This window comes from Monodon monoceros, unplaced genomic scaffold (assembly GCF_005190385.1).
Source record: "Monodon monoceros isolate NGI ecotype Baffin Bay Population unplaced genomic scaffold, NGI_Narwhal_1 Super_Scaffold_12, whole genome shotgun sequence".
In the NCBI taxonomy this organism is placed as follows: domain Eukaryota; kingdom Metazoa; phylum Chordata; class Mammalia; order Artiodactyla; family Monodontidae; genus Monodon; species Monodon monoceros.
Genome location: NW_021703768.1, coordinates 78,885,491 through 78,910,227, shown reverse-complemented (window position 1 = coordinate 78,910,227; position 24,737 = coordinate 78,885,491). Strand labels below are relative to the sequence as shown.

Below are 24,737 nucleotides of genomic sequence, written 5' to 3'. Positions count from 1 at the left end.
GTTGGCGGAATCTGTGGATGTGCGACGGCTGATTGTAAAGTTATAGGTGGATTTTCAACTGGATTGGGGGTCATCGTCCCTAATTAGGCCCCACATTCAGCTGTACTCCCTTCACTGGGTGCAGGAAAAAAGAAAATACATAAGGCATGGTTTCTCCCTCAAAGACTTTATAATCCAGTGAGATGTGAAAGTGGGTTCTTAGGTACATGTACCTGATGATAATCTGGTCTCTTCAGCAACAGCATGGCCTGTAAGAAGGATGTCCCTTGCAGTGGAAAATGGCCACAAGATGGCAGTGTCACCCCACAGTCACCAGCCAGGATGTCTTTGAATTACTTGTATCTGTAGTTAGCATTGGCCAGGAGATACAACAGCAGATTCTTTTCCAAGATTGACAAAGACAGCAGATTCCCTTTAACCTTTGCAGAATTAATTCTACTGTTCCTTCACAAGACCTACCTAATAAAATCACTGTAATAATACAGATGCAAGAAAATGTCACATCTAATTCCCTTGAAAATTATACTAATTTTGAAAGTATTTACATAGCTTTGAATTTTAGGTATATCTTTAAATTCAGGTATTCTTTTTTTTTTTTTTCTGCTCTACGTGGGCCTCTCACTGTTGTGGCCTCTCCTGTTGCGGAGCACAGGCTCCGGATGCACAGGCTCAGCGACCATGGCTCATGGGACGAGCCGCTCTGCGGCATGTGGGATCCTCCTGGACCCGGGCATGAACCCGTGTCCCCTGCATCGGCAGGCGGACTCTCAACCCACTGTGCCACCAGGGAAGCCCTATTCATTTTTTATAATCTATCTACTTTAAAGCATTTTGATAACATAATGTTGAAGACAGCATAATAGAACCACAGAATATTTATTTTGGAATACATTTTCTTATATTAAAAGTTTCAAAAGCAATTTGGGAAACTATATGACTTCACCCTACTCAGCTTTATTCAGTTGACTCAGTCCACCTTTTGGGTACCTATTACATAAAAAGCTTAACTTCTATTTGAGGAACTTAGAAGGCAAATAAACATAGTGCTTACCCTTAATAGCCTAAGATTTCCTGTGAGTTACAGAACAAATTAGTCAAATGTACAAACCTAAACAAATTATTCTGGGTCCAATCACAATGATTTTTAAAAAATGTTTTTGAGTAGCCATCATGTAGAAATTAGAGACTTTGCCTTAATCAGACAAGATTTAACACTCAGATTTTAAAACATCCATAGTGAACAATAAGAAAAATTTTTAAGTCTACTACTAATATAGTAAAACTGTATTATGATGCAAAACACTTGTTGAATCTGGGAGTTTCAAATTTAAATCCTGCTTTTACCACTTCCCAGGTACCTTCTGTAGCCTCTGTAACCTCGCTTTTTTGATTTGTAAATGAAGACATTTAATGGTCCCTGTCTCGAGGTTGTTCTGAAGATTAAATGAAATAACACCTTACAGCAGCTTAGCGCAGTGCTTGATGCTGGTCCCTCAGTATCCCTGGGGATTGGTTCCAGGACCACCTGTGGGTATCAAAATCCTCTCATGCTCAAGTCCCTTAAATAAAAGCACAGACGGTGGGTCCTCCATCTCAGTGGGTTCTGAATCTAAGGATACAGAGGGCTGACTGTATGTTTAGTGTATGTATTGTTCAAATGACTTAAGGTTACCAAAAGGGAGATTCCAGAGGAATCTTTCCATTTTTCAAGGTATTTCAACTATGATTTTATCAAGACGTACAGATACTTTGCTTGCAGCTTTCCATTGTCTACTTGATGTTCCCTTGAAATAAGTTTTATTCTGTAACTGCGTACATACAAGGTATGCAGTTTGTGCCAAGTTTGCAGTGTTGGTAACCATCAGTCCGTTCTTTGGTGTACAGATGGCTTCTGAGCTTTCTCCAGAATCATAAAGATCTTTAAAGGGTACTAACTGGAAGGTTAGTGCAGTTCAAGATAATCCTTCTTTTAGTTAAGTGCACTGTAAATTTTCTGACAAAACACATAGTTGCCTAATTAAAAAACTTAGGTAAACCTGCTGCCTCATAGTTTTATCAGCCATTTCCACAGGATAGGGGGTTGAGTTCAGAGCACTTCCCTGAGGTGTAGGTTTGTTTCGTTTCACATTCAGTGCTCTGAGTAGGCCAAGGCTCACCATCTTCATTGTTCTTCATCCTTCCTCAGAACAATTTCCTAGAGAGCATCAGGCCATATCTTAGTTTGCCCTTGATGTGCTTTATGAAGTACTCTGCAGCTGTAATGGCTGGGGATGAGGTGAAGTTCAGAATAATCATGAGCTGCACGGTTGCATGATAACTGGGAGTGTGGGAATAACCCCAAAGCCCACAACGCTCAAAAAGACTAATATTGATATATTTTAAAGATCTTAGGTTTTTCTTTTACCTTAGTATTATAAATAATGATGACATTAAAATTAACTTTATGTAACATTTAGAATCAAATTATTGTAGGTTTAATCCCATAAATAGGAGCATGCTCATAGATGTGTTATTTAGGACATTTGTCACAGTATTATGTGCTTCCATTTAGAAAAAAAAATAACCACTTGAAATAAATGAATCAAAAAAAACCCTGCTTACTATAACTCTGCTGTTGGTAGAAGAGGTTTGGCCTGCATTAGGAACCAAGAAACATGTCCATATCAGTTTTCCAAGTGGTTTGGTGTTGTGTAAAGTGGTATCTGGGGAAGGAGTACACAGGTTTTTAAATTTTTATTAACTGAAGGTCTTTTGGAGAGACAGGAACAAACACACAACAGTTACATGACAATACAAAGACTATACTAAAGAGCCTGATACCACTGATCTAGTGCTGAGGAAATTCCAAGGATAGTAGATAAGTGAAAGGCCAGAGTGCTTTGGTGAGTTGTTTTGGGCAAGGGGGAGGGATTTGGTTGAATAGGTAGACTGAAAGAGCTTGCTAAGAGGAAATCATGCAGAAAATTCACAAGTCAGAAATCAATGTAATATGTTTATTATACTGTACATGGGGGAAAGTGTTGTGTGGCAAAGGTCCAAATTAAAGATGACTTTGAAAAAATATTGAAGTATAGTTGATTTACAGTGTTGTGTTAATTTCTGCTGTACAGCAAAGTGACTCAGTTATATATTCTTTTCATATTCTTTTCCATTCTTATTTATCACAGGATATTGAATATAGTACCCTGTGCTATACAGTAGGACTTGTTTATCCATCCTATGTATGAAAAATTTTAAGTTTAACTTGATGTATTAGGAAAAAGAGTGATTGTAGATTTTAAGCAGTGCAATTATTTGATTTTAAAGGGAGGAGGGAATAGAACTGAGGGAACTTTGTCAATGTTAGACAATGAATTGGAGGAAAACTAGAATCTAAAGTGTTATCATGTTGTCTTGTCAGCCTAAGTATTCCAATTAAGACAACCTGGAATAGAATCCTATTCTATCATACTAGAGTTATAGTCTTTATTGCCTTGTTCTTATTTTAGAGATGGGAAAATGTCTTTAGATGTAAAATTACTTTTCCAAAGTCACATCGACAGAATAGGGTTGGGAGTGAGAGAAAAGATGGAATTCATGCTACCGGCAAGGTGAATGGTAGGAAAACCACTGTATTCGAGTGGTTTAGACCTTTGTTTCCGGCTCTGGGGTCTAAATTCTACAAGTCACTAAGATACACAGACTGTGACTTGTCTTCCTGGTGCCGTGGAGATACGAGAAAAAGTCCTCACAACCAGGTCCAGGCTTTGAGTCCTATCTTTCACAAAGTTCCTCCATTTTTAGAAAGTGGGTGGGTTTTTTCACTTGTTTTTCCATAACAGGCCTTTTCATCTTCTCACGGGCCCAAGAAACCCATCTCAGTAGACTGAAGCCCTGAGTGGAATATTTCTGGTTTAGAGGAGGTGGAAAAATGTTTATAGCCAAAAACGTTTTCCCTAGGAAGCAGGGTGGTGCTGGGGGAGTAGTTCTTTTTCCTTGAGCTCAAGGCTAATGAGGTACCTTGAGAGGATCATAAGAATATATTTTTGTCTCACTTGGTCTTTCTCCAGTTTTCAATTTGTGGAAAAATAAGCCCCCTTTCTATACAGTTTCCTATCCCTCCTTCTTTAAACAAATTTGAAAAGAAATAATGTTTCTTCTGTGTCAGCAGGATGCATGCTAAGTGCATTGCTCTGGTGGTGACTGCATAGGAAGTGAAATGGAAATTATAGTTTATAGTGTGAAATGGATGGGCACAAGGCTTTTATCTTAATGTAAGCATATCCATAAGTGTGGCCTGAATTGAATTAAGAGTATACTAATGATGCAGTCTTTACAGGAAGCTTCATCTAAAATATATAGAGCAGTGAAGTTACTGGCTTGCTTGAACCTAACATTGCCATCAACTAATCTCAGTTTTGTCATTTGTTTATAGCCAAAAACGTTTTCCCTAGGTTTGTTTTAATCAAATATAATTTTTTTCATAGTCTAGATTTTCATTTTAACTTGCTTGCTGTTGCAAAGATTTAAACATTTCGTACAACTCATACCCCAGAAACATGACATCATCTAAAGAAAGAAGAGGGTAGCTCTAGTTAGTCCATGTAAACTGGGTGTGTGTCTCACCCCCCCAGCATGCCCCTTATAGAAGACCACATCTTTATTTTTATTTTTAGATAAAAGCATAAAACTGGAGTTCTTATTTTAGGGATGGGAAAACATCTTTAGACGTAAAATTACTTTTCCAAAGTCACATAGACTGAATAAGGTTGGGAGTGAGAGAAAAGATGGAATTCATGCTACCGGCAAGGCGAATGATAGGAAAACCATTGTACTCGGGTGGTTTTGACTTTTGTTTAACTGGAGTTCAGATAACTCTTTTAAGATGAATCTGATCATTTTATAGCCACAGCTTATATGTTTTTCCCCCAACAACCAATAAATTCCTATCCTGGAAAGCGGGAAGCAGGGGGAGTAGGGGTGGTGGTCCTGTGAGAAAATGCAAGGAGAGGGAGAGGAACCAATAATCAGATAAACATTAATTAAAGATAAAACATTGTTGTAAAGGCCACTGGCATAGTCCACTCTAAAAGCAAGCTAAAAAATTTTTTTAACTCTTCTTTTCAAAATACATTATTATGCTGGAAGTCAGCCAGCCACAGTTAAGTAATCAATTCAGTTTTCATAGAACACATATCTTATGACCCAAGGGCTTGGCATCATTTTCTCCAATCTCGTAAATTTGAACATCCAAATTCCTGCACCTTTAAATACCTCTGTTTATCTTGGAAGTGTTAACCCGTGAACTAGCAAAGCCTCCTCCAATGATATCTTTGGCCTCTAAAGTATTTCTTGAATAATCAATTTTACTTCTCTTTGGAGACAAAATACCAAGATTGGACTGGGTAATTGGTTACACAAAACAATCAAGATGACGTGGGCTCATTCAGGATCCCCAAATTATATGAAACAGAAGGTGCAGATAAATGAAGGGTTTACTTTCATTGTGCTTTTTGGTTCTCTGACTGCCCTGGCAAAGACAAAGGGCAGTTCCCTAGTGTTTTTATCTGGTGGGGAGGGAAGTTATTTCAGGAAAGCATTTTTCATAATTTTCTATAAAAATGAGAGAATGTACATTCCTTTAATCTGTAGATGGGAGATTTATCAATTTTCTAATTATTCATGTAGTTCAGATTAGTACTTAATAATGATTTCCTGAATATAGCAAAATATCAATGAACGAATATCTGAGATAAAGTTCTTTTACGTTGCCTGTGTTTTTAAACTTTTGTCTGATAATCTGAAGTTGCCTTTCCAACTGACCCTCTCATTAATACCTTCCTTGATTCAAACATTTCATTGGTCTCTTCCCAGTTGAGAGTAAACAAATTAACACTGAGAAGCCATTTCATTCCTTTTTCTTGTTCCTTCCCAGTTGAGAGTAAACAAAGTTGATGCTAACCAGCCTTTCATTCCTCCTACTGGCCTCTTCCCAGTTGAGGCTAAACAAAGCTGACACTGAACAGTCATTAGTCATTACCCCTGCAAAGTCAGTTTCTTCCTAGCCTTGCCCTTCTTCCCCCTCCCCCAAGCCCCCAGCAACATTGCACAGGGCTCTGACCCTCTTCCGGCCAATCTGGTATATTTAGGACCTACCAGTTCCCCCACCCATCTCCACTGGAATTTGGAAGGAGCTGCTGTCAATTGCTCCCCATTGTTTCTGTTTTGAATAGTTCTAAATAAGCGCAGACTCAGTTACTTAACGCCTACTCTTTGGAGTTTGCATACCTTGTGCTAAAACCTTTCAGGACCTGTACTCTCAAGGTCACTGTAGCCTTATCAACAGGCCAACTCTCCTATTTCACCTACCCCAGATTCCTCCTCCAGGGCCAAGCATTGTATGAAGTGACACAGCAAGGAGGATAGTGGAGGTACTTCCTGTTTTCAACCGAAGATGATTCTTCGCTGCATTATGTTTTCTAACATTCTGGATGTTATTTCAGTTGGTGGCCCCTGCCTCCTTATCAGTTTTTACCTGTAATGAACTAATGAACAACAAGAATATTACTCATCTGTATTATTATCGGTACTCTCTGAGAGCTTTGTGTGTGCCGTTGCACTCAGCCTTCCACTTTTATCATTGGGTGATCAATTTTGAACACTGGATGTGTCAGTTCGATTCCATTTCTCATATTTCTGAGTGGTACCCTTAACAGGATTTCTAAAAATATCGTTTTGGTTTTCACTGTAGTCATCTACCCTGTTTCAATACTTTGATTTTGCTTTTGCCATATGACTAGAGATGGTTGCCGTTGACAGTGAAATCTAATGTGTGAACTGTAGAATATGTACTAAAACAGGTACACTGCACAGGGGTTTCTCAGGCTCTTCCATCTTCATCAGGTGTTTTCTATATCAGACAGGATGGTGAGAAACCACTGAGTTGTTTTTCTAGATAGTCTCACAATAGCACTTTAAGGTAAGAAGTCTTTAAGGGCAGACAAGGAAGAAATGAATATGCAAAGGCTTCGGAAAACATCTGCTGAAGAACTGGGCCTAATGAGAAAGAAGAAAATATACTATCCAATTGGAATGTTGTATATCCACCTTTCTAGAATTCTTTTTTTATTATTCTTTCTTAAAATATGACCCAATAAAGATCATGTTATCTTTATGAAATTATATTTGCAAAGCTGTTTTGGGGTTCTCTATGCAGATGTTCACAGTTTGCCTTTAAAAAAAATCTTACAGAGGTTGAAGATAAGTTTTATTAATAAATGTTTACCCTTCGTTTTAGTTAGCTTTAGTGGTGAGTATCTTTTAATTCACTCTATGAATATGTGTCCCTTACTATTGATGAATGGGTATGAAGTTGACTATGAGAATAGCAGTGATCTGTTTGAAGACAGTCTAGCTTTTAGGAAATAAATATATGACTTTCCAGAAGGCTAGAAAATGTATGATAATATTTGTGTTCATTTGTAATATACCCATAGTATCAAAGATGTTTGATCTGAAAGAGAGCATCTGGCTCAAACCCCTAATTTTCTAGATGAGGACTCTGAGTCCAGAGAAGATAAGTGACTTCTTCAAAGTTATGCAGATAACTAAAATCAAGTCCTAGATCTTACTAATCCCAAATTCAGTGTTCCTTCCACCACACTACACAACCAATATACTTTATGTACTACTGGAATTAAATTTAAGCCCATAAAAAGTCCATTATTGATTGAAATCCCAGAATTATTTCTAATTTTTCTACTTTTATATTATTAGTCTCACTCCCCTGAGAAGTCCATATTATTTTTTCTGTTCCTCTAACGGGAACCTAAAATATCTTGGTTTCTATCCCAGTATCACACTGAAAATATTTGCATTCATTTATGCTTCATATCCAATCAATATATAATAATTTTTTGTCTACAAACCATCTATTTTCTCTTTTAGATTATGAACTGGATGGCAAGGACATTGATGATTTCCTATTTGTTACAGCCCATGTAAAGTACACTTCGGGACCCTATGAAAGAAGTGCGACTTCTTTCAATTTCTTTTTTTATAATATCTTTGCGTTCTGGGGCAACCCTATATGTCTGTTGTGTGTGGCATATGCATACTCTCTGTGGGCATTTTACTAGGTGATGGTCATTATAATAGGAATTACTATTACAGCCTCATTCCTTCTGTTTCCTTTTATTAATTAAGCCCACCGCTTCTACCAACTAGCCGAAGAAGCTGATCACATGGAAAACATTTTATATAGTCTTTAAAGAACCGGTTTCAGTTAATCATATAGTACAACATAATTATGGAATCTGAGTATTAGAAAGAACATTGGAAAGCGATCTCCTGTGCCTACCCTGGAAAAATAGTTTAAATAAAAGTGAGGAAGTCCTCAACGAGCCATCAACAACTAACATAGGTTACAGCCACTAAAATCAGTTCTTTTATATCTGGTTTAAATCCTTATTACTGCAGTAGAATTCTATGACATGTCTCCTGTGGAAGGACTATTTAACATTGTTGTGAGGGGTGTAGGACATCGGTAGAAAAAGCAGCTTTGTTTTCTTCAGATATTTTCATAACCACCTATATTCTTTGAAAAATATATTTTTACTTCTCCTGAAATGTTTAATATAAAAAGTTATCCTGAAAGGAAATGAATGATATCAGAATTCATTAAAGTCAATCTTGGGAACGATTTGCCTCGAAGCATAAAGAAGGAAACAAATGTTCCCAAGCAAGTCAAAACACAGACTATGAGATTTTATTTGCCACTGCCCATCAAAAGTGACTATAATTTGGGTGGGTGAAAAAATTAAACACTTGGCTCCCAAAGAGATGTTCCTGAATTCAGGTACAAAACATGATCTGGTGCCTGGCTACATCCACAATCTTTACAGCACTTCTTTACCGAGAAGAATTTAGATTATACTGATTCTGAGCTGGAAGTCCTGAGCTGGAAACTCCTTTGCTACTAAGGAAACTTTCTTGAGAAATAACCTTCTTGCTTCTATATACCTGAAGACAGCACATTAGAAGATGAGTGACCAAAAGAAATATGGAAGTCAGAAAGCTGCACACCATTCAGGCAAAATCTGGTTGGAGAGGAAAGCTGTTCCCATGATTAGTGAGCTTCCCCAGCTAGCCTGTAGGTGGGTGTGTTTAACAGAAGGAAGCAATGGGAACCCGCCTGTCAGCCAGCCTTTTGAGCTAATTAGCTCAGCATACAACAAAGATAAGTGAGCCTGGGAGGAGGGCCTCCTGAGGGGTCTTTAGATTCTGGGAAATGTCTGATTGGCAGATGTTAAAAGAGATTCTTTGGTAATCCTGTGCATCAATGAGCTGCACAAATTCAGACCAGGACTGCAAGAATTCAGGCATGAGGACACTGTGCAGCAGGCTCGCACAGGCAGACCCAAGATGGACAGAACCTTGGAATCCTTGAGACACATCATTGCCCAAGTCTTGCCTCACAGAGACCCGGCTCTAGTCTTCAAAGACTGTAAGTACTGAAGGGAAAAACGTTTTTTGACTTTTTAAAAAAATAGTCCTAAATATCTAGTCACATCCTATTTAAGTATGTTTTCTCCTAAATCTCTGTAGTCGTGTGCTGTGGTCTAAGTGGTATTTAACTTGTTCCTGACTTCAGACAGAATAATTTCATTTCACCTACGGGTATCAGTCGCTGGAATATTTTGTCAGTGATACATCTTGTTAACCGTTTAGAAGTCTGTCTTAAAATCTAAAATTCGCCTAAGACTTAATGAACTTTTCCAGATGATTTTTAAATAAATAAGACTGATTGGTACTAGGATTAAAACTAAAAATAACTTGAACATGATAATAAAGTATATCTCTTTTTTAACCTGTTTAATCCTCCGTACCATATATGAGTTATGTTTAAAAAGTATTGTGTTTGAAATTTTTTGTTGCAAACAAATTAATAAATCACCACTGAGCTCTTAAATTTTGATAACAAATTATAACACTTTAGTTTAAAAGGCCAGTAAAATGAGATGTCTTCCCACTTCTGCAACAACACCCTCCCCCTGCCCCCCCAAAAATCTAAACAGCTATGGCAAAGTTATTTCAAAATCTTTTTTTAATGGTTATGAAAAATAATTCAGTCAAGATTTCCAATTCTAGCAATACTATTAGACCATTTATCATGTAACTTTGTTTCTGGAACCAATTTGATTTCCTGCTGCTGCAAAACAGACTATCTTCACCTTGTATCTTATCTACAGTGGGTTTCATATTACAAAGGGCTTCTGAAACAGAACTTTGCTATGGAACTGCCCAAAAGGTAAAATGCATATGGATTTTTTTTTTTTTTACTTCAATAAGTTACAGCTTTCTTCTTTGTGAATCTCGTATGTTTGTCTCATCAAAACATCAATGGTTTGTATTTTTGCTTTCTGATTGCTGAATAATGTTCGTTTCCAGATGTCCTTTTATTTTATATTTCTCATATGTGTGATGAAGAGAAAGAAATGTTAGGCAATTTTATTCTATAAAATGTTCTTCTTAGAAATTAAATTGTAACCCATTTGCCCACTAAGGCATAAAGTGAAAGCCTGCTCTTTCTTTCTTTTTTCTTTCTTCCTTTTTTCTCTTCCTTTCTTTATTTTGCTTTCTTACTCCTCTTACTCTTTCTCTTGCTTTCTTAGTTTCTTGCTTTCTTTTAAATATTGTCTTCAAGCATGTGTCAATAGCTATGTTAGAACTAATAAAAATCACTCCCTCCCCCAGTCTAGCCTGGAGTCTATTCAGGTTTGGCATGTTTTTTTAAGTGAAAAGGGGAGGAAAGAATGCCTCTCTCCTACAATAGCACTGCATTCACTAGTGAAGGGTAAAAAGGATCTTGACCTGCCTAAGACTTTGGATGAACTGTAGAGGACCAGGGATCATGTGGTGAGGGTTTGGGTAGTAGAAACAGTAAAAGGAAATAGAGGTGAAATTTTTCACTGAGTTCATTGTGAATTTAAGAAATTTAATCTGAAATTATATGGCCCACTTTTTGAGCTGAAATAAATCCCAGCAATTGTTTACAGTTTACCAGAGAGAATAAAACAGAAAAGGATTAAAGTAAAACATACGTTAGGTTCCATCATCCAGGCCTTTGTGGGAACTCTTTTATATGGAAAAGCAAAGAAGTGTCCTGTTTTATATACTTCATTCCTTAACATAGAACTTAAATTTCATCAGATAGCATTGCCTGCTTACCCTAGAATGGGCTGCCACTCTGCAACTGCTTGCATGGCTTAATAGGTGTGAATTTTAACTTCTGAGCCTCTCCCTTCAGGTGTTTCTAATCTGAAAAATGACTAAATGAAAGTAAGCCAAAATGGCAGATTTCTGTGCCAGGGGTTTTTATGATATCCAGACATCCAACCACTCTCCATCCTCATGGAATAAATGGGAACAGTTTCACTTACTTTCTGGGGCAGACATCACAAGTCTGCCTAGGGCCTATGCCATGCCTCAGCAACCTACCATGCATGTGCCAGGGTTTAGCACATGGACTCATTTTCTTTGGCACACCCATAAGTTGCTGCCACCACAATCCTGCTTTACACAGCCTGTAAAAAGCTGCTATCAACCTTGAATAGCAGGTTCTAAGCAGCCTTCCCTCCTCCTAGTCACTCTTGGCTCCTTTTCCCCCACCCCAGGCCAGTCTCTTTTTGCCAGAAGGAAAGAGCTAAGCACTTGAACACATCACTGCCAATTCCTTAAGAAAAATTGCTACCTTGCTTTCCTACAAGATGAAAAGCCAATTCAACAATGCTTAAAACCGTGCACAGTTGAACAAAGGAGCATAAAAAAATAATAACATTCTAAAAGTGTTTTTCTAAATTTCTCTTCAGTGATGCAAAGGCAGTTTTTTTCTCTTTATTCTTCAGAAACATATAATACAAGGAATGTAAACGATCATTTGATTAATTTGTTGCCCTCCCTTGGCTTTTGATTTGTTTAAAAGCAAGCAATAGTAAATTGAATTTTCTCTTCAAGTTGGTCAGGAAAAGTACCCAGAGAGTTTTCTGGTCTGAGACCGATGCACATGGGGATAGTTACATTCATTTAAGGAAATAAAATATGAATGTTTTTCTCAGCCAAGGAGGCCCTCCAAGTGGCATTTTGTAATGTATTAAACCTCTCATTTGTTTTAGACAGGTGTTCATCTGGCAAAAGTTGTAATTTTTTTTATTTTCTTTCCTGAAAGGAAATAAATTTCATGACATTTTTTCCCTTTTTCTCTATTTTGCATTTCAAATGAAAAATAACGGAAAGAAATTTTAAATGAGGTGGGCTCTCAGTTTGTAATTTGCTCATCTAAGCTGACACTGGACTGTTCTTCACTACCTAAATGTCTCCATTTTGTAACAGGTATCTCTGGGAGTCTCTACCACCAGACAGAATCTCTTTGCAGAGAAATTAAGGCATATATCCATGTTGCCCTTCATTCTTGGCTTTGTGCAACATCCAATTTCTTTTCATGTGTCACAATCAAAGATGAGCTATCCTGAAAGCAGCCCTTGTCAGCTCTTTTGAGAGTTTGTGTGTGAGCTTACTATCTGTTTGCCGCTGTTTAACAATTTCTCACATGCTTTCCCAAAGGAAATCACCGCCCCATGATTTCAAGATGTCTGCACTTTCAGATCCTACTCTGAGCGTTAACCCTTCAAATTACAAGAGCATAATATGCTTTTCTGCCATCTTGGGATCCTTCTTCATGCATTAATAGTAATGCTAAGATGTCAGTCCTCATCATGTGATTAAGGCACTATGCTAAGAAGGTTTACTCTTCACAGCAAGCCAATAACATAGGTACTATTGATTTATAGGTGAGAGAACTGAGGCTTGTGGAGGTTAAGGTGACTTGCCCAAGGCCACACCTAATAAAATGACAGAGCCAGGATTCAAATTCTATCTTCCAACCTCTCACCTTTAGCCACTGCAAGACATTGCCTCTCAGAGGTGTTACATTACCATGTCATTTGTGCTGTCATGGCAGTATCTGTTAGGAAAACAGAGGTGGAACTGAAATGGACTCTTCTGGGTGTATGGAGAGAGCCCATTAAATAGGCATATCTGAACAGGAGTGTAACAGAAGAGTAATAAGGGAAGGGCATTTTTGAGGAGAGAGAACAATTTGTCCAAAGGCAGATCAGGCAATACAGGAACAATGCATCAGGGGAGGTGGAGACAAGGCTGAGAAGGCAGGTGGAGTCACACTCAAGTGTAAGCAACAGGGGTCCATTAGAGTTAGCAGTGATCGTAGATTAGTTCTGGAAGTGTATGGCCTCATGTTGTATTGGGGAAAAGATTATATTGACATCTGCTGCAGGTATACTTCCTGATACTAAGCTGGAGAGAATTGCAGATTTTTCACAGCAAGAATCCTTTTGCCCATTCAGGCAAGATGCAATACATGCCTATAGGGAGAAACCACTTTCACTAAATAAAGGCCAAAATCAAGGCAAACTTTTCAGGTAGTTAAAAACTATCTTAGCTGTCATTAAAGCCATGAGAACATGTTGGTTTCTAGCACTGATTTATAAAGTGAAGTGTTAGATTTCACTGTTTCCCAAAATTTTATAATGAAAAAATACGGTGGAACATTTAACTAAACATTGCACAATTAGAAGAAAAATTTCTCACATATTTGAAGTGCATTAACTCTTCCATTTGAGGAGACATTTTCTGCATGAAAGGTTGTATTTATACCAGTTAGGTGAATACTTCAAAAAGTACATTTTTACCCTTTGGAAAAATTGGACCATACTATAGAGCTATTAAAAACATCTCAGTAATCATGAATCTGGCTGTATGGAATGCAAGAGAGGAAAAATTCTCAGGAGTCAAGTATTTTCCCCATCCCATGCTTTTTAGAGTAGTTATCTAAAATCTATAAATTTGATGATACATTTATGGTTTTTACATTTCACATAAAAGAATGGAGTAGGATGTGAGGGATGAAGGCACTTGTGCAATAAAATTCCTACACGTATTGCATTGCATTCCACCACAGAAAGTGTGCTGGAAAGAGCATGGTTAAAAAGCAAAAAACAGGGACTTCCCTGATGGCGCAGTGATTAAGAATCCACCTGCCAATGATGGGGACATGGATTCGATCCCTGGTCTGGGAAGATCCCACATGCCACGGAGCAACTAAGCCCATGTGCCACAACTACTGAGCCCATGTGCCACAACTACTGAAGCCCGCGTGCCTAGAGTCCATGCTCCACAACAAGAGAAGCCACAGCAATGATGAAGCCCACGCACCACAAGGAAGAGTAGCCCCCGCTCTCCGCAACTAGAGAAAGCCCGTGTGCAGCAATGAAAGACCCAACGCAGCCATAAATAAATAAATAAATTTATTTTTTAAAGTGAAGTATTGTTATAAAAATACCCAAAAAACAAAAAGCTCCACTGCTTGGTAGCTCATTTTGGATTAATGATGGCATCTTAATTACAATAATTTGAACTCTGATAATTTTAGCATCTAAACTGTGGATGTCCATTCTACTGAAAAAGCCTACTCAAAAGCTAGTTTTACTTTATCTATTACAGGACACAACTATTTTTATTTGAATTTATACTAAAAGAAAAATGCAGATTTCATTTCAGCTATCTGTGGCATAAGCACTGTTCTCCTTTTTTCAGTAAAGATACATTTGGCAGAGTTTAAATACTGAAAGTCTTAGTGTCAGAGGAAAATTTTTCAAAATGGAAAAAAAGAAGTGGCTTCTTGATCACTTAATGGACGTATCTGTCTTAATACATTTATTTCTTAATATATAAATAAGATTTAACAAATCAAAATAAAATATGAGTGACACCCATCCTGTGATCAAATCTGGTGCCTCTTCATGGTCTGCTGTCTCATCTCACTATAGGCTTTTTTTTTTAACAGTTAAGATTTGTTAGCCTGAACTCAACTTTAACAACTTCTGAAACTCATGTGTTAAGTTACAGCCCATAATAGGATACAGCTGCACAAGGGTGAGTTTCTAAGTTATGATTTTTCTGTTTAAATGATACGGTTTTACTGATTATGTGCTACAGATTGATTTAAGAAATGTAAGACAACTTTAGAAGCCTTTCATAAAAGAATCTTCTTTATTTAATACATTTCATATTGGTGTTTTAACCCCAAAGGCTCTTATTTCTTTTCTTCCATGTTCAAATGCTCATATAAGTTTAGTCTGTCAAGGCAGTTTTAAAAATCCTATTTTAAAAGAAAAAGGAAAAAAGAATCCTACTGAAAGTTTAATAATGACAAAATAGGCAATTATTACACTCCCTGTAGTTTTCTACATTCTCTCTCTGCTGTCCTTAGAATACTGTTTGAATTATGGTGTTGCTTTTTTTTTCTTTTCTACTGGGATGATAATCAGTTGATCCCTATTTTGATCTCATCCCATTAATGCAGCTGTGGGAACCCATCATCTAGTCACCACCCCTTTCACACTTATGGGCTGTATAGTGTAGTTTACATTTTTCTCATGTGCCTCTGTACTATGAGTTATAGTTTTGCTGGCATGTTTTTGTCCACACCTAAGTTGGAAGTCCCAGGAGGGCAAAGCCATACCTTGCACTTCTATGTAACCCCCAAGGTGTCTCCCACAAGGCCAGGCACCTAGCAGGTGCACAACAGACTTTTCTGGTGGCTGATTTGTTTATTTTCTCCCTCACAAAAAGGGGGAAGATTTTTCCCATTGTCAAGTGAAATATGATGAAATAAATGGTACTGGGACTTTCTAAACCATCATCCATTGACACCTTAATCACAGCCTAATTGCATGCAGGGTTAAGCTGACAGCCCCATGAAACAGGAGGCAGCATGGAAGAAGGATGGGCTGTGAAAATAAACACAGCCACCTCAGGCAACTTCCCCAGAACACTGCCTCAGGTTGGCCTTGGTAGAGCAGCCCAAATTATCCCATATACCACACTGGCAGTGACTCAGATTGCCAGTCCTTATATTCATCCTCAGGGTCTACCCTCAACTCTGGGTCACACAACTCTGTGTGCACCAAGCTCTTTAGGGCCAAACTCTGTCCGTGCCTTGTACATAAACCCTAGTTGGATAGCTGTGGCAGGGTCATGGAGAGCTTTCTTATAATGACTCTACCCGGGGAAGGTATGTTACATGCCTAAAGCCACATTTGCACAGATTTGACCATTCTAACTAAACAGAACTGGTCAGCAAAGTAACAGTGTTTGATTTTTTTGTTTGTTTTTTGTTATCTTGGATCCTTGGTTATCTAAAGTCAACAGTCCTACGAAGTCTCTGAAATATAGTGCAGTGTCAGTGCCCAATGGCACATGGGAAAGATATCAATATATACTTCCTAATTGGTTAAGTGGATTACATGAGGTTTTTAGTCTAGCTTTTGTGATTGGATGACATCATTTGAACCATGGTGCACAGATAAAGCACATTTGGGAGCTCAGGCCTGCTATTGCTGCTGCCGTTCAATTGTGATATATTTAATGACCTTTTATTTTAATGTCTTTGTGATTCCCCCTTGTTCCTTGATATTCTCTCCCCTCTGCCTTCTTAAAAAATTACCTTGTACATCCAAAGATTTTTTTTAAAGTGTTATTTAAATTTCTCCCCAAATGACTTATAGTTCAGCAATTTAAAATTCTAAAGGTGAAAATTAAACCAAAACGAACGATGTACTTTTTTGCATATTATAGAGAATCTCCCAAGAGGTTAATTTTGTAAAAAAAAAAAAACAACCCGAAGAATCTTAATTCCCTCAGAGAAAGTGTTCAGGGTAGAGAATGGGGACCAGACCAGAAGAAAAGAAAAAGCAAACAAAAGAAACACAACCAGCTTCCCAGCTGCTGAAGGAGCTAGGCACTGACTCTGGAGCGTTACTAAAAGAAAATAATGCTGGGAACAAAGCAAGACTCTTAGCTGTCTCAGCTCTGTTGTGTGGCTGTGGCTACCTTTGAAAGAGTATCTACAGAAAAGAAGAAGGGGCCCAAGATTCCTACATATTGTACATGACACACAAGCTGTGTCAGCAAGATTCCATTAGCCTGGTCAAAACTTGTCAAAGCCTGAGGATGGTTATAAATGTTTAGACAGCTGGCTCTGTTGGTCAGTGTCCTGGAGTTAGCCAAGCCAAGCACAAGACCCACAGGTACCCCATTTTGCGTGAATGGCAAATTGGCATCATGCCTTGAGCTGGCTCCTTAAATTATCTGGGGGTCCTTTTCCTATTTCTCCTCAACAAATCTAGGGAATCACATTGACAAAAACAAGTTGTACATGATTGAATTGCTAGAATAGAAAATACTAATTAACTTTATTTTAAAGTATCACCTGCTAAGGGTAATTAAAAGATTATATTAAAATACTGCATAACAAAAAAATCCATCTGTTTGGAGGCAGAGAATCGATTTGAAAATATGTTTAGCATCTTGAAAGCCTCTTAATGGTTTATCCTTAAATGGTAGCCTTCCAATTTGTCTTTAATTGTTTTTGGCAAGGGAAATTTTGCCCAGCTAGAATTTTTTTCTCATGTAAGGCATAAGGAAATTGCTTCTTTTTTTCTGATAGATTCATAACATAACATTCATAACATACTTTTAAGACCCCTTATTACTGACAAATGACTGTCTTCCCGGCAGGACTTACCTGGTATTAGGTAATTGAACTGGGCAATGAACTATAATGTTTCTACTTTCCTGAAGCACAATCAGTCATTAACATTGATTTCAAATAAGAGTTAGCCCCTCTCTGTAGTTTTTGCTAAGAGCAGTTCTATTGCCATTAGCATTTATTAGAAAGTGAAAAATTGGGACAGACATCCATGTCTCCAGATTTTGAGACATGTAGCATTTCATCTATTTATTTTCTGTCCATTATGAAGCTTTGACTTTAAGAGTGAATGATATTAAAAGAGCTTTCTTTTTTCCATCTCTGAACTCTTCACATATTTTGGAAATAAATTAAAAAGCACAATGTGTCCAATTAGGAATTTTCAGATTTGAGAATATTTTTAGAATGTTTAATGACATGGTTTCCAATACAAGAACAGTCAGTCTCAAAGATGCAGCATGCAAGCATATAATCATGCCTTTTCCTTTCTTCCTTCACCTTCTCTAACCACAAATAATAGCTAACACTCTAGTGCTTACTATGTGTGAAGCTCTATTCTGAGCATTTTCCATTTTAAGCTTTACAGCAACCCTGTAATGTAAGTACTATATTTTACAGATAGAACAGGAGCACTAGGTAGGTTTCTTACAGCGGTAAAGACAGGATTCAAACCCAGGCATTCTGGCTTCAGAGTCCATGCTTTTAACTACGTAAGGAAACTGCCTGCCTGTTGATAAAATGTGGAGATAGAAGATGCAGTACACGTTTTATTGTGTTCAAACCAAAGCCCCTATAATCCATGGGGCATTTACATCCTCTCCATCTCAGAGTTCCCATATGAAAACATATATCATGTGTCCCTATTAGCATCTTCATCGTGTCCAATCTATGAAAATGACAAGCTCTGAGTTTTTAGGATAAAGGCCCTCTGAGTGGCTTCATGCTCCTTCCAGACTACAAAAGGAGCATTCTCTTGCTTGCTGCATCTCCTACTCACTCCTCAAAGAGATTTTCTGCCCAAGCTCCTCCCAGAGAGACATTCTTCCTGGGCTCACCCAGATGCATAAGAGCAACCGCACATTCTCTCCAAGTATTTGTGCCCTTGTTCTTCATGAATGGAGCCACTACAGGCAGCACATCACCTCAGGCAAAGACAAAGGACAAGGAACTCTGTGTTCCTGCCTTTCTCTCCCACTTGGGTAAAGCTGAGGCACCAGAACAATAGGATCAATTTCCAATTATTAAAAGAAACAAACTCCCCTTACCCTGTCTCTTATCAAATTGTACCCCCTTCCTAATGGCATCCTTCCCTATTGCTCCCACACATAATTCCACAGCTGAGGCATTACTGTTTTTCTTACTTTTTGTCAAATGCCACTCTCACTCCTTTGAGAGCACAGTTTCTATCCCTTCCCCCATCCCGGTGTAAATCTCATTTTTCTGAGGTGGCTCAGATTAGGCCCTCCTCCTATGCATATTTTTATTCTTTAATTAATTTATTTATGTGTTTTTGGCTGCGTTGGGTCTTCGTTGCTGCGCGCAGGCTTTCTCTAGTTGCGGTGAGTGGGGGCTACTTTTCCTTGTGGTGCATGAGCTCCTCATTGCGGTGGCTTCTCTTGTTGCAGAGCACGAATTCTAGGCACGCGGGCTTCAGTAGTTGCGGCTCATGGGCTCAGTAGTTGCAGTGTGCCGGCTCTAGGGTGCACAGGCTTCAGTAGTTGTGGCACAGGTTCAGTAGTTGTGGCTTGCAGGCTCTGGAGTGCAGGCTCAGTAGTTGTGGCGCACGGGCTTAGTTCCTCTGCGGCATGTGGGATCTCCTTGGACCAGGGATCGAACCCATGTCCCCTGCATTGGCAGGCGGATTATTAACCACTGCACCACCAGGGAAGTCCCCCTACGCTTGCTTTTTTTCTGACCTTTTCAGTTCACATTTATCTACTTTTCCCCTTGAGTCTGTTTAATTATTGTGCCATAAATTTTAAAGTTTTAAATATTACCTTAAAATCATTTCTGTTCTACAATATAGCAGTCTAGTATTTTGTTAACAAATTATATTATGAATTCATTATTTCTGCAATCATATTGTAAGCCTTTATGAACAGAGGCCTATTTTGACTGCTTTGTTGTTGTTTTTTTTTTTACTCTATACCATCAAAGACAGGGTTACCAGATACACCAGTGCCTCATTGCTGGTTAATTGTGGTGTTCTGTTACACAATTCCTGATCTCAGAGACTACTTTCAAATCCTTTTCAACACAGTGCTCCAGGCAGTCAACATAAGTGGATTAGAATTGACACTCTGACACAAAAGTACTTACCATTCCTGTTCAGGATTTCCCTAAGTCCTAGTTATCATGAAGGTAAAGCCCCAGCTGGCAAGCAACTAGCAATCACATGTTTACTCTGCCCAGGCTTCATCTTTCTGCACGTCCTCAGCCATCTGCATCTGAGCCATGGCTGCCACCACCACATCCATGCTGTGTGGGTACCATGGTGGTTCATATAAGAAACCTCCTATCTAGAAGGAAGTCTTGATCTCTCCATGAATCGTAGTACCTTCACCTATCTTCTGTATGTTCATTCAGTTGCACAGTACAGATATGTACTTTTCTTAGATTTCAAATGAATTCAACAACTGCTTCTAGATGAATAGCCCTGTGCTAGATACCAAGGAGGCTACAGAGGAGAATGAACCAGAGTCCCTGCCCTCTAGAATCAGTCAGCTGTGAGGCAAATAACATAATATTGTACTCTATAAGATGAATTCTTATCACAAGGCATTTCATTCCTCTGGCCAGAAGTAAGTCCAGCCAAGTCTGACTTGATAAATTTAGCCTGGAGCACCACATCTATTTTATTACATGGCTTATAGGAGATTAAGTGCTAAGACATAGGGCCACTAATGGAATAAGAGCACAGAAAAGTACATTCATATGGGCTAGAACCAGTGGGCAAGGCGTGATGGAGGACGTGGCATTTCCTCTGAACTATGAGAATAAATTGGATGGATAGAAGGGAAGGGCAGAAACAATACTCAGGATAGGAAGGAGAACTTGAACCAAAACACAGGGAAAAAATATGCAGTATATGTTCAAGGACAAGTAAAGACACTGCATTTGCTGAAGCTGATTGAGGATTTCCGCTAGAAAGGGTCAAAGGTTGGATGGTCAAAGTGTTCCACATTGTCGGATGTCTTCGTTGGTCAACTGCCTTCTGTGAAGTTTGATGCTGAACTTTATAATGAAAGAGAAAGCTTGAGGAAGGAGAAAATGAAAACCTCATTTATGAAAGACTTGCTTGGGGATCTAGTTACCACTCTGAAAACTGTCCTATTCAGATTTTAAAACACAGTGAAGAAAAAAGTATCCACACTAATGTATATAAACTGCATAGCAAATTGTCATCTTGTTGATGTGAAAATTTTCAAAATTGCTGAAGAGGTTTGTCTTAGTCAGCTTGGGCTGCTGTAACAAAATACCATAGGCTGGGTAGCCTAAACAACAGAAATTTATTTCTCACATGTCTGGTGGCTGGAAACTCCAAGATCAAATTGCTGGCACACTCAGTACTTTGGAGAGAGCCCTCTTCCTGGTTTGCAAATGGCTGCCTTCTTGCTGCGTCCTCACAAGGCAGAGAGAGGAAGCTGTGGTATCTCTGTTTTTATAAGGACACCAATCCCATCATGGGGCTCTACCTCATAATCTCATCTAAACCTGACTATCTCCCTAAGTCCCCACTTTCTAATACCATCATATTAGGGGTTAGGGCTTCAACATATGAATTTGTGGGAGACACAGATGTTTAGTCCACAACAGGGTCTATTACATGTGTCTGAGAAAACAATTTGGAGCAATGGAATTCATTAAGAAGTTTGATGTGCAAAGTCAATTCAGAGGTTAAATTGCTTTCTTTACTCTCAGATGTTATGAACTGATAGAAATCACAAAAAGGAACTGGATTTCATGCTGTTGTTCCTAGGATCTCCCCAACAATTCTCTCTCCTTCCACTTCCTCCCATACCCCCAGCCTCAGCCATTTGACATTCTATTTCTTTTTTTTTTTTTAAACATCTTTATTGGAGTGTAACTGCTTTACAGTGGTGTGTTAGTTTCTGCTTTATAACAAAGTGAATCAGCTATACATATACCCCCATATCTCCTCCCTCTTGTGTCTCCCTCCCACCCTCCGTATCCCACCCCTCTAGGTGGTCACAAAGCACTGAGCTGATCTCCCTGTGCTATGCAGCTGCTTCCCACTAGCTAATTATTTTACATTTGGTAGTATATATAAGTCCATGCCACTCTCTCACTTCGTCCCAGCCTACCCTTCCCCCACCCATGTCCTCAAGTCCATTCTCTACGTCTGCATCTTTATTCCTGTCCAGCCCCTAGGTTCTTCAGAACCATTTTTTTTTTTTTAGATTCCATATATATGTGTTAGCATACGGTATTTGTTTTTCTCTTTCTGACTTACTTCACTCTGTATGACAGACTCTAAGTCCGTCCACCTCACTACAAATAACTCAATTTCGTTTCTTTTTATGGCCGAGTAATATTCCATTGTATATATGTACCACATCTTCTTTATCCATTCATCTGTCGATGGACACTTAGGTTGCTTCCATGTCCTGGCGATTGTAAATAGAGCTGCAATGAACATTGGGGTGCACGTGTCTTTTTGAATTATGGTTTTCTCAGGGTATATGCCCAGTAGTGGAATTGCTGGGTAGTATGGTAGTTCTATTTTTAGTTTATTAAGGAACCTCCATACTGTTCTCCATAGTGGCTGTACCAATTTACATTCCCACCAACAGTGCAAGAGGGTTCCCTTTCCTCCACACCCTCTCCAGCATTTATTGTTTGTAGATTTTTTGATGATGGCCATTCTGACTGGTGTGAGGTGATACCTCATTGTAGTTTTGAGTTGCATTTCTCTAATGATTAGTGATGTTGAGCATTCTTTCATGTGTTTGTTGGACATTCTATTTCTTTATAGTAATTTTACCAGTTAAACATCAGTTACCTTGACAAAGGCAAGACCAATAGATGACCTGTAGTATTGAACCCTGAAGTCGGAGAGTTGCTCAGCTTGGCTCCAGCATCAGCCAAGTTGTTATTCATCTGCATTCTCTGGGTCTCCAGCTGAGGATTCACTACCTCTCTCCTGTCTGGTGTCCAGATTCACTATGGATGACCAATTTATCTTGTCATGGCTGTGGATAAAGCCCTTTTCCTTTAGTGTCCATTCAGACAAAGCAGAAACTCTTTAGAAAGAATTTCACTAAACTTTGGGAGAAATAATGCATAGCCACAAACGATGTATTCCAGACGATAGCTTCCTGATCCTGAGGTGGAAGGCACAATCAGACAGAGAAACTTGACCTTGACTTTCGTTCATGCCCCTCTTCAAAGGAAGCCTGTTCCAAAGCCCTCCTCGGTCTTTTGTCATTTCCTCTTGTTCCTCTTGTGGTCTCTCCTTTAGCCATTATTCCTTGAAAGAAGGGACTGGAATGGGAGGCCTAATCACAACCCCCCTCTGCAGCCCACAGCTGGTGGGTATTTACAACATTGTTTTAAACCAGAGCGAAGTGTTAGCTGAAGATTAATCAGGATACCTGTTCACATGACACAGACTGCTCATCACTGTGACAGTTCCAAGCTAGAAAGTGTCATATCACTTGTATGCAAAAAATACAGATATTAACCCTTTGCTTCGTTTGACTGCCAAGAACAAGTATCAGAAAAATGGCCCATAGAAAATGGTAGGTGAAGTAATTCTTGTGCAGAGCCTCCTACACCTTTCCTACCAACAGCCTCACAAAGGCAACACATCTTCCATACCTTTGATGACATTCAAATATTCAATTAACCTTTATTCTTCTTCTAAAATGCTTCTAATAGATGTAGACATGCATGAAAACAACTTAAATTCCATTATAATTAGGAGTGGCTCAGGATGAGCAAAGAGCTAGACTATAGACCCAGACCAAACTAGGTTAAAAATCCCAAGGCTAAGACTTAGTAGCTGTGTGATCGTATCCTGAGCATCTTTTATTTCTTATCTCTATGTTGTGGATGATAATACCTGTTGTAAGAATTAAATGAGAAAATGCCTAGTGCCTGGCATATAATAGGCACATGATAAGAGAGATGAGAATAGCAACTTTGTCCTATCCTACTCAGGACTTCTCAAGCTTTAGTGTGCATCAGATTGCCTGAGAATCTTGTTTAAAATGTAGATTCTGGTTCAGTAGGCCTGGGAGCATGAGAGCCTGAGGGACCTGGAAGGTGACTTGAGGAAGTTTGGAATGAGAAAGAGTATCAAGACACAGGGTCTTCTATGACTTGCCAAGAAGTTATTTGTTCTGTAGGTAATGAAGGACCCACAGAAAGATTTTAAGATGTGAGTGATTTAATTAACCATAAGATTCAGAAAGATTACCTGGAAACAGTTGAGGATGGGTTGGATGGGAGGGTGATTGGAGTCAAGTGGGTACTGTGGTATATCTGGTTAGATATGAACCAATGCAGCAGTGGCAATATTAACTGAGAGGAAGTGATGACTATCGGAGACATCAGGATATGGAACTAACAAAATCTGGGCATTTATTAGATCTGGAGAGAGGAAATTAAGTTTAAAGTGTCTGTCAGGTTTCTGATTTACGTGACTGGGTATATGATTATATCACTTTCTAAGTAATTTGGGAAAAGGGTTTATGGAAAAGAAAATGGGTTGAGTCTGGGAATATGTTGAATTTCTGTGACATCCAAATGGAAGTATCTGTTAACAAAGTTGGAGTTACAAGAGAATGTTTTGGGAACTATTGGCATATATTATGGTAGATGGATTCATGGAAATAGGTTCTGTCATTCAAAAACAGTAGAGAGAGAAGCAAGAAAAGACAAGGATAAGGCTCTCGTGCAAATCAACATGAGGGGTGAGCAGAGGAAGAGAAACCCACAAAAGAGACTGAGAAGAAATGATAGAAATACAGAAGAAGAATCAGGGATAATACTGTCAGAAAAGCTTAGGGAGATGAGAGTTTTTAGAAGAAATTGATCAGCTGTGTCAAATGCAGTTAGAGGTCAAGTAAATAAGGACTGAAAGTTAGAATTAGTGATATTTGCCAAG

The 24,737-nt window shown here is 38.6% G+C and overlaps 1 protein-coding gene across 1 annotated transcript in view; it reads left to right on the top strand.

Moving 5' to 3' along the window:
* The first annotated feature begins 9,181 nt into the window (after window positions 1-9,181).
* LIX1 (limb and CNS expressed 1) overlaps window positions 9,182-24,737 on the top strand; it is a 47,284-nt gene continuing 31,728 nt past the window's right edge. Inside the window, exon 1 of the mRNA XM_029218393.1 lies at window positions 9,182-9,484. Coding sequence (XP_029074226.1) covers window positions 9,403-9,484 — 82 coding nt within the window. The 5' untranslated portion in view covers window positions 9,182-9,402. The remainder of the gene's footprint in view (window positions 9,485-24,737) is intronic.